Source organism: Electrophorus electricus, chromosome 14, assembly GCF_013358815.1.
Source record: "Electrophorus electricus isolate fEleEle1 chromosome 14, fEleEle1.pri, whole genome shotgun sequence".
NCBI lineage: Eukaryota > Metazoa > Chordata > Actinopteri > Gymnotiformes > Gymnotidae > Electrophorus > Electrophorus electricus.
In genome coordinates this window covers 6,521,613-6,532,463 of record NC_049548.1, presented here as the reverse complement: position 1 = coordinate 6,532,463, position 10,851 = coordinate 6,521,613, and the positions used below count along the sequence as shown (strand labels likewise).

The 10,851-nt window shown below is 38.7% G+C and overlaps 1 protein-coding gene across 2 annotated transcripts; it reads left to right on the top strand.

The window, feature by feature from the left end:
* Positions 1-4,920: 4,920 nt before the first annotated feature.
* si:ch73-127m5.2 (uncharacterized protein LOC561202 homolog) lies at positions 4,921-8,069 on the top strand. 2 transcript variants are annotated; one of them, XM_027010394.2, is made up of 4 exons: positions 4,921-5,007; positions 5,736-6,615; positions 6,746-6,875; positions 7,013-8,069. In XM_027010394.2, exons 2-4 carry the CDS (start codon positions 5,928-5,930, stop codon positions 7,422-7,424), a joined length of 1,230 nt encoding a protein of 409 aa, XP_026866195.2. In that variant the 5' UTR covers positions 4,921-5,007; positions 5,736-5,927; the 3' UTR covers positions 7,425-8,069. The 2 variants fall into 2 exon arrangements, with proteins under 2 accessions (XP_026866195.2, XP_035389116.1); XM_035533223.1 differs by having other exon boundaries at positions 4,938-5,047.
* The last annotated feature ends 2,782 nt before the right edge of the window (positions 8,070-10,851 follow it).

The window sequence follows — 10,851 nt, the reverse complement described above, 5'->3', positions numbered from 1 at the left end:
CTGTTCAGTACTGACTCGTACAATCATAAATGCAGGTTGCCTTCTATCTATCTATAAATTCATAGTAATCCTGACTATCTGTTGCAGAAAGCTGAAGCAGTCAGTATAAGAGCCAGCCTGCTGAGTTACACACTGTGCTACTTGGTGCCTCTCTTTTTAGAAAGTTAGAACTTAGAAATATTTATTCTCTTCACTACAGCTAAGACACTACTTTAAGGTCTAAATTATAACCTGGAGGCATGAAAGAAAATTAGAAGACTAAGCATGAAAGCAACAACAATATATTAAAAAATCTAAAAATATTAAAGTGCATGTTTGAAGGGCAGAAAGACACAAAAGAAGTACGTTAATCTACATCAGCTGCTGTATAAATTATACACATACACAAAACATTCTGCAGTTGGTGGTATTTCCCTAAGTGTAAACAAGTACTTTTTGTGCATCCATGCACAAAGCACAAACCTTTCTTGGAGTACACATCTAAATATGCAGGGATTAACACTCTGCACATTCTACAAATCAGTGAAACTGTGAATGACTAAAGTAACCCAAAATCTTATCAAACAGTGACTGCAAGGCATATATACATAAACACACACACTCACACAAACATCTTACATATTGCTTACATGTTATTTAAGCTGCTGACTGATGCAGCATGTCCATGCCTACAATACTTGAAACAGCAGCTGGGAACCATATGAGTGACCTTCTATGAGTGTTAATGGCATGTGTAGTGACCCACCCATGGATTGAGTTCTCCCAATCTACCATGCATATATTACAATCAATACATCCTGTTATTCCCCACATTCCTGACCTCTTGACTGCAGCTAAAGCACTTTATTTTACAATCATTATTGCCTCTATGCTTCAGTAAGTTTGGTTCCCCATTGCATAGTGCTTTTAATGGAGGAGACTAGAGTCTTAGTGGGGTACTTCTACAGACACTGGGGTTGTCATGGTAACACAATGGTTAAATTGCTGCCAGTACCTCCAACTCTCATTGCAAATTTAAGGACCATTCAGATACAGCAGATTTTGTGCTCTCAGTACCACCGTGACAGCAACAAAAAGCCTGGTGTGGTTTTAGGTAGCTAGATGTTAAAACAAGTAGAAAGGCTTTAAAGACAGCAGCAAACCTGTGTTTAATCTCATCACTAAACCACGGTGAGTCGCGTAAGACTACTGGGAATTACACCTAATATTTCCAGTCTTTGTATAAGACCACAACATTGTACAAAAGCAAATGCATGCATACCTTTGCACATGCATGTGCACTCAAATTTGCACACATGCACAAATTCATAGATGGGGGGGGGGGGGGGGGGGGCTATATCTGTCATAACTGCCATGACTAGTAGCTTCAGTTCCCAGTATACTCTCTGTTGAGCTACTTCCTGCCAAAGAATGTTGGTATGGAAACGAATGAGAGAAATGCATGATCAAACCTTTTCTTTCCTTCTCTTTTTTTTTGCCTTGCCTAAGGCCAGTGGTTGAATGTGAAGATGGAAATATAATTTTGTCATTGTTCAGTACTGCCTCTGCTTTGGCCTCAATTTGCCTATTTTAGTCAAATGTGTGTCTGTTATGCTTAGGCTATATTGTCTTTAGTGGTGGATGGAATGGTCGAAATTCTGCATGAACATGCACACACATCCACATGTGCACCTCATACAAACACACACACACACACGATACTGTGGATATTGCACATTTATTTTTTTTCATCTGTAAAGGACCTTTGGTGTGAGAAAATAGCTATGTAAATTGAACTTATTATTATTATTATTATTATTATAACAGGCCTCCATATTCATTGCTAATGGGGTCAACATGCTGTTGACTGACTTACTAGATTTTTCATAAGCTTGAAACCAAGTGTCACGCATGGCTAGTAGCTAATGTTTAGGGATTCTGCCCCTAATCAGTGTGCCTATGATCTTTGAAAGTGTGACGCCTATACCAAAGCTTCCATTCTTCTCATCTGTCCCTCGAGCCTGAAAGCAGAAGAAAGACAGATCAATTATCACTGGCAGCCGCGGGTGTTCTCGGTGTTGCTGTGAGATAGTGTTTGAAGTGAAGACTGCTGGGATCTTTCACTCATGACTGAAGATCTCTCCGCTGGCATTATGAGCACTGAACTAATGTCATTAACTAATCATAATGTCCAAGATGGAGATGAAATTCTCAGAGCTTAACAAAGAAAATGATGGGAAATGTATGGGCTTTCTAAGGCTCTGGGGGACTTTGTAATTATTTTATGCAGACTAATTTACTTGGCTATTAAGTTTTTATCAGTTTTCTCAAAAAGCACAAATGTACCAAAATGCGTGATGGTGTTTAAGATTTCAAACAAGAGAAATGTCCATTCGTACCAGACCTGTTATACATACTTTATAATTTTAGTGGCTTTCATTAGTTACAGACCTAGTCCATAAGAATGAAAATCTTCATTGACCAGTTTAAAATAAAAAAGATCCTCCACCATGAAGCCTGTAAGTTCTCTGCACACTACTCATTCACTTTGTCCTACATTTAGCTCCATATAAATAGTTCTGAATTGTGTGCATCAGGTAAAGCATAGCAAATAGCAAAGTTTCTGCATATAGGAGCATTTGTCATTTGTAGACAATTACACAGATTCTTTTGATAAGAGTCCTGTATGTAAACAATGAGAATGCATGTAGTATTTTGCAGATGTGCAACTGTTATGAGGTTTGCTTAGAATGCCTATACTGGTTAGATGATTGACAATTTTATGTAAGGAGGTGTATTGTGTTGAGAATAACTGTACTATGAAAGAAGAAAGTGTCTGAGGATTTGAGGCAGTTATACTGAGTGTGAATTGTGTTTCTGGGAAATTTTAAAAACTGTAAGGGGGATATTATTGAGCTAGAAGCTGAATACAAAAGCCAAAGCAGAGGGGATTTATATGAGTGACTTAATTATGTACACTATTTAAAATTTCAAATTAGAATGACATATTAGAATGTATTAATGCAGTGCTTTGCTGCATTAAATGACAAAACGGGGATATTTTAGTGTTAAGTCTTCATGTGTTTTTCTTGATTTTTTTTCTTGACAACAATCAGTAAATTGATTAAACATTTATAATCCAGGCTGAAAGATGTTAACTCTTGAATTTAGTACCTGGATGAACCTCATTAGTAACAACCTTCACAAAATCTTTCCTGTAGCCACTGAACAGACTTGCACAATGGTTTGGAGGAATTTCACATGCCCATTCCTCCTTATAGAATGAGGTTCTTTTGATATTCCTGAGTTTCCTTGACCAGCTATCTTCAGGTTATTCCACAGGATCTGAGTTGGTTTAAAATGGCTTCTTTTTCACCTCCTTCAGCTTTGCATGTTGCACTCTTGCTGTGGTTTTTGCATTATACATAGGGAGAGCACAAAAGTTTCCTTTTTTTTTCTTTTTTTTTTGTAGTGTGATAGCCTTCAGAAATTATTTTGTAGCTTTTCCAGCTATACACATCTCTACAATTATTTTTCTAAGGTTCTCTGATATTTATTTTGGCCAGAGAATTGCTCACAAGAACACTTCTTTCTTAAAAGAGCACTAACCAATCTTGATGTACCAGTCTCACCCGATTGGCTGGAACAGATTCCAGTTATCCTTTAGAAAAGTCTAGAGGTTCACATCCTTTTTCCAGACTAGGATGTGTTGTTTAAGTATTTGTTCAGCATTAACAGGAGGTAGTACATGTGTGTCTGTGTTTTTGGTTTATGAAGATTGTGTTTTTTAGGTTATTAGTTATTAGTCATTTTGACTTATTTGGTGATCAGACCATAATTCTTATGATTCATTTAAAGGTACTTAAATTGTAAACATTCCCAAAGAAAGCTAAAAAAGCACCTTTACTGTATGACAAATGGACTAGCGGTAAATATAATAGCTAATTCTTAAAAGCACTGGCATATTTGTGAAACCTAAGAAGTATTATTGTTGTTTGTGGTTATCTACTTTTTCCAGCATTACCCCTTGCACCTTACTGGTGATGTTATGAGCATGAACTTACTTAACTTATGAGCAATAACAGAGAGAGAGAGAGAGAGAGAGGGAGAGAGAGAGAGAGAGAGAGAGAGAGAGAGAGAGAGAGAGAGAGAGAGAGAGAGAGAGAGAGATTAAGGTTAAGAATCAAGGCTGCATAACAAGCATAAAAATGTGTGTGTCAGGAAAGTGGAGACACAGCTTAAAGCACATACTGCAGCACATACCACACACACACACAGAGAGAGAGAGAGAGAGAGAGAGAGAGAGAGAGAGAGAGAGAGAGAATTCTTTTAAAATATTAGGACTAAGACAATCCTGTGTGTTACATTTGCTCTGGAGTCCCCACATGGTAGCCTACTTTCTTCACAATGATGGTTGCTTCACAAGATGCTTAGTCTAATGAGGCTAGTGGCTGGTGACCAGACGCCATCTAGTGATTCGTATGGCTACTGCAAAGAAGCATTTGTTGATTATGATTATCAAGGTAGTTTTTTTACAACATAGTACAAACGGACTACAGAGCCTTTTCAAACAGCCTGACGTACAGTACGAACCAAAACTGCAAAATACTCTGTTTAAATGTATGTCAGGTAGTCGATATTGTTTCGAAGGGCATGCAGAACACGTAACTTTTCATACTATCCGGTTGGTCATATATTTATATAACTTCGATAGGAAAATAACAGACATCTATGCTTTATGCCATCAGTCTTTGTTGTTGAACCACTTTTAAGATCCGGATGTTCCACCTCTTAAAGATGACGTAGTGTGATTGACGTTGTGTTCAGGTATACGAAGCACGTGTAAAACTTGATTGACAAGAACATCGACCAATAAGTACGCGAGATAGAATAGCAATGGCGACAGTGCCCTGTCTGCTGATTTGCAACCCGCTGAAACACCATCGGGGAAGAAGGAGACCTTCGATCGGTTCGCCATGGACTGTTCTAGGATCAGCACGGTTTAACTACGACTCTAACCATAGAGCGGTAAGTAAGAATACTGTCAGCAACTTGCGTCTGATTCAAGGTTAGTGTTATAAATCATATAAGTAACTAAGTTACACCTGATCTAGAGGTAGTCATTATACGAAACCTTTCCTTATCACATTTCAAACGTGACGGTTCCCCGTCGAGCCTTTGGCCTGCCTAGACACTGTTCATGAAAACAAGTGGATTATCTTTCCTCTTAAAGTCTACCCAATATACCCTTATCTTGCTGAGTAGGGACATTTTTCTACATGGAAGAAATTGCTCAAGTTTTAAGTTTCAAGCACGCAATATACAGTATCTTGCTGCTTTTCTGTACCTCTGTACCTAACGTAACTGGATAAAAGAACCATCTTGTTTCTCTAATCACCGAAAGCCTCCTAGCCTGGCCATCTAACATTACCCCACAGCCTGCGCGCCTGCGAACTCTAAACTTCAGTTACATGCGATGTCCAGTGACGCTAGTGATGTGTTATGTATGTGACGAATGCGCTTAAATTACTTCCTCCGAGAAAAAAAATATATAATGGAAATAGAGCGAGCGAAATGGAGATGTTTTTATTACATTTTCTCTAATGATTTACCTTCTATAACACTGTAGCGTAAACAGTGAGTTATGTTGCATAACTTTTACATAACTTTGTAATTTGTTGCACAACAATGAAAATGAAAGGATGTGTAAAGCACATAAATAACAAATACTGTTTTTATTTATTTATTTTTTACAGTTACTGGCACAATAACCTATGAGGAACCAACGATTGTTTTGTAACTACTATAAAAGCTAACTTCTATTTGACAATAACTGAAAAACAGTCAGAAAGTTACACTAATTTTACAAGAACAGCAAAGAACACATTAAAACTATTTGATGCCACCTGGTTTAAACCAAAAGTGATTAATCTTGGAAAAGACTGAAAATGGATCCATCTTCTGGAATGCACATGCCCCCTGTACCATCAAACAGTGAGGTTGTCCATGTGACTGTTGGAAATCCCATCATAACAATGTATCAGACTCCGCCTCAAGCCCCAAATATTGCACAGATCATTACACAGCACGTAATTCCGCAAGATGTCTCATGTCAAAATATACAGCATACAGTTCCATCACAAGTCCAGATGTCATCGCAAGCCCAGATGTCTCTACATGGCCATAATCAAGGTCGTGTTCAAACACAAACCCATGTCCAGTCACAAAGCCACGGGCAAGCACAAAGCCATGGCCTGTCACAAAGCCACGGGCAAGCACAAACCCATGGCCCGTCACAAGTCCATGTTCCTATACAAGGCCCATCAGAGAACCAGAGCGTACCAGCTTCTCAGGATGGAGCCAGGTCATCATTACAGGTCCCCTTTGCAGAAGTGGCCTCCTTGTTAGATCCCAACATGAAGAGCTCAAAAGCACGGAAGTACCAAATCCATTATGAGGAAGTAAAACGGAGACTGGAGCCACCTGAGAAGATGTCTCTCAGATCTCTGGCTGCCTACACTAGAGTGAGCCGAGGCCCAGCTAGTAAAAAAACTCTTCTAGAATCACTGAATGTTTTTGGCCTGTCACCAAGCACCAACACAGCAGTGTCCAGCTCTTTCTCCAAACTCACTGAAGGTGAGGCTTGACCATACTCATCCATGATTTTTACTCACATAGCTTATAAATTGTCCATCTAAATAAAATATTGAAGCAGTTACTTTGCTATATCTAAGAGTGTTACACCTGAGTAACATTTTTTTTTTAGGTGACACAGAAGCACTGTGTAAAGATATGAAAGACTTTGCCTTACAGTATGTGGATTATGAAAACATGGCGAAACAGTTACTGCCTGAGACAAACCAGGTGCAACACTGGTCAAAAATTATTGAAACAAGGTAAAGTTATGCACTCTAGAATGTATGCATCCAGCTAAACTGATGATGGAATTTTTTTACATGTGGTGGTGAACACATTTCATTCTTCTTTACAATTCCTTGGTGATATATTGGTTATTTGTGATTTTGTGTGGCAGGAACTATCTGGAAGAGATGCGGAAAGTTTTCAAAGAGCCAGCTAATAGTCGCTTGTTTTCCAACGTCACACACGGCCTCGGTAATGGCATGATGGATGTGGCTCTTGACATTATCGATGCAGTAATTGACCGGCAGATCCGCATCCTCTCTGGTAACACAGACCCAAAGCCGGAGCTTCCCATCAAGAGGACCCGTAAGCGCACCCGTAAGCCCAAGGCCACCACGGAGGATGGCAAGCCCAAAGACAAGGGCAAAAGAGGCAGAAAGAAAGGCAAACAGATGCGCCTGGATCCTTCGGTTCCACAGGTCCCTCAGTCCACAGACATAGAGAGCAGTGTCCTGACCCTGGTGTCTGTGGGATATGAGACCATATCGAGTGGGCTCGGGGCCACCAGCGCAGGTCTGGTGTAGTGTGCACCATGGGTCATCCAAGGAGTGAACGCTGAGTGCCCCTTTGTTGTAAAGTGCATTTTAGTTTTGTTAGTTTTTTGATTACTTTCAAATGTTAAATCTGTTTTCTTTTTGGACTTCTAAAATGGTGGGGGGTTTTTTATCCCTGTCAATTGTAGATAAAAATCAGTCTTTGTACAATTCATTTGGCAAGGAATGCTATTTACTGCATTCAGGGTATCTCAGTTAAAAAGGTCTTTTCATGTCTTCCATTTTGTTTCAGGTCTTATCTTTTGTTCCATTCTCCTTTTGGCTTTGACCTAACATCATGTATACATGGAGCACATATAATGTTGGAAAACTGATGTTTTTTTGAGAAGTGCAAGGCATATGAAGTGAAACCCAAGTCTACAGTCATTTAAATATTACATCACTGCTGATTCTCTTATTCTGTTATCACAAAGCAATTTAAATTGAGTAATGCCTTATCTGTCTATGGACTGCCAAATTTTTGCAAAAGGATTTATGGACTATTTATATATTTTCTCTCTTTTTTTTAATCAACATGTGGTCTACTGAGTAATCAGAGAATGACTGTAGCCTGAATTCAGAAAGTTCTTCAGACTGCTCATTTGCATTTATTAAAAATTTAAGTTTTTTAAATGACTTATTTTGCTGTCTTGTATGAATCATGTTATGTTTGGTCATGTTATGTTAATTGCGTCACATTTTAACATTAGTGACCAATTTTACTTTATGTGAGTTGAGCAAATGGAGAAGGGTGGAGACTTGGTGGTTAGCATTTTTCCTTCTCAGCACTAAGGTATTGAGTTCAAGTCCCTATCTGGGTGGAATTTCCATGTTCTCCCTGTGTCTGTGTGGGTTTACTCCAGGGTCTCTGGTTTCCTCCCACATTCCAAAAACATGGTGGTTAGGTTGATTGGATACTCTAAATTGTCCTGTGTGTCTATATATATATATATATGTGTGTGTGTGTGTGTGTGTGTGTGTGTGTGTGTGTGTGTGTGTGTGTGTGTGTGTGTGTATGTGTGTATGTCTAGTGATGGTTGGTGCTCTGTCCTGGTCTTAACCTCCTCCCCTTTCCCTGCACCCAGTGCAGTCCACGAAGGGGCTGTGTTTTCTGATTGAGAGTATGTGGTGTGCAAAATTGGCTGCTGCTTCTCATCAGGTGTTTAAAAAAAAAGTGATATTTGTAAAAAGCATCCTTGAGTTTGAGAAAGGCACTATATAAATGCAAATAATAATAAATCTGGTTCAGTTGGCATGGAGGTTTTCACAATGCATAGCTTTCCCCCTTAACTTTATTAAAACCCCATGCCCAAATCCTTGATGAACAAATGCATCTACAGAGATTTACCAATTTAAATGTGACACGTCAAAACTACATTTTGTTCTCTGCCACTCAGAGGTTGTCTATCAAACAAGCAGCTTTAGAGATTTAGCATGTGGAGTGCATTAGTGAAAATCTTAGAAGGTGGGAGAACCATTGACTGAAGGAAAGAAACTGCATGGGAAACAAGGTGCACCATATCACAAACAAAGAGGAATATAGAAGATGGCAGGAAAGGCCTATTACTGGATAAACTGGTGTGCATGTCAAGAAGAAAATGAGGCATGGGAGAGTCTAGCTGTTTGTGTAATAAATATCACACCTGATGCTAAGACTTGTGATCATCTTTTTTTTTCCCCCTCAAACACACACACATACACACACACACACACACACACACACACACACACACACACACACACACACACACACACGGACAAGAGGATAGCTCACTTAACCTCAGCCCAGTTCAGCAAAAGGTAAGTAACATACAGAAGGACATCTACAGGATATGGATGTAACATCAAAGGCTTGTGTGCAATACCACTGTATTCACAAGAGTAGACAAATAATCTAACAGATCTCAGTGCCTTAATATTTCTTTATTTGTTAATTTTTATTTGTTTAATTTTGAAATTAATATTTTTGTTTGTTAGACTAAAGTCCAGATTATAGTCCACATTATAATATAATGACAGTAAATAACATCAAAATACATTTAAATGTGAAATTTAATATATAAATCGTCTTATGTTGTAATGATCCCTGGAAGTTTGCTCTCTCTCTGTGTGTGTGTGTGTGTGTGTGTGTGTGTGTGTGTGTGTGTGTGTGTGTGTGTGTGTGTGTGTGTGTGTGTGTGTGTGTGTGTGTGTGTGTGTGTGTGTGTTTACTTCACCGAACAGAGAGCCATAGCTAAGCAGGTGGTAAAGAGTGGCATTTTGCCTGTTCTGACTCAGGCTGTAAGAAGGAAAAGTTTCCTTACAAACAGACCTTTCGTTGTTTAAACAAAGTCCTGCACAGCACAGACCACATTCATGTTTTGTTGCACACTCATTGTTCTTTCATTTCATGATATTCTATCCCAGCTCCTGTCAGAGATGACTGTTTTGAGGCTGGCACTGTATCAGTTCCTCTGACCTTACTGCTCAGAGAAGAGCAGGGTCTGCTGTTGCACGTTAGCCAGGCCATTGGAAGAATCTGCTACAATAGCAGTACGGTGACATGGTTTTCTAATTTTTGCTCTTGGCCCAAAGATCGCTTACATTTAATGAATTTTCATATGGAGATGAAGTGAAAATCACTTTGCACAAAATAACACCCTTCAGTGATGATCTTCTCAAAGGGTCAAAGGTATGAGGCCCATGGGTTTGTGGCCCATACACTGTAAATCACCTTGTGAATGATGTTGGTTTTCTGCAAGTGTGCAGAAACCCTCAATTGCTCAAGTTGTAATCAGTCAAAATTGTAAGTCGCTTTTGGATAAAAGTGTCAGCTAAATGCCATAAATGTAAACGAAGATTAACTTTTAAGAACTTTAAGGGGGCAATTATTTAGAAATGGTTAAACTCAGCATTGACCAAGAAAGTTTCTCATATTTCATGGTTATTACATACCATGACTGTATTGATGGACACACATAAAATCAAACTGGCTACCCTTGTCCAAAAATGTTTATATATAGTCATTGAAGCTACATTGTAGATGTACTGTCAATGGCAGATCCAAGTGTGCAAGCAGATGAAGTCTTTCCCAGCTTTGTACTTATTATAAGATGCTGTGTAAGCCACAGTATTTTTGTTTTGTTTAGGCAGCACCTGTTTTCTTACATTGAAATATTGTCATAAATTACCCCCATGCTGCATTTACTTCTATTTTATCAATAAACCATGTGATTTTAAAAAATGCTGTTCTGTCTAGCTTAATATTTGCTCATTGTGTTAAAAAGCCAAATAAAGACTGTTGTAATGAATATTTCATAAACACTGGGCAATTTCTTTCACCTATTCCTGTGTTAAAAATCATAAGACATTATCTTTCTGTCATTCATAAAGGCAGTCTTTCCATATGTAATTTTCTATAAATAGACAGTCATGTTTG

Bases quoted from the DNA above. Each gene is read 5' to 3' on its own strand.
- si:ch73-127m5.2 (XM_027010394.2), top strand. From the start codon at position 5,928: ATGGATCCATCTTCTGGAATGCACATGCCCCCTGTACCATCAAACAGT. The intron at 6,616-6,745 runs GTGAGGCTTGAC...TTTTTTTTTTAG, and splicing joins TTTCTCCAAACTCACTGAAG to GTGACACAGAAGCACTGTGT. The intron at 6,876-7,012 runs GTAAAGTTATGC...TTTGTGTGGCAG, and splicing joins TCAAAAATTATTGAAACAAG to GAACTATCTGGAAGAGATGC.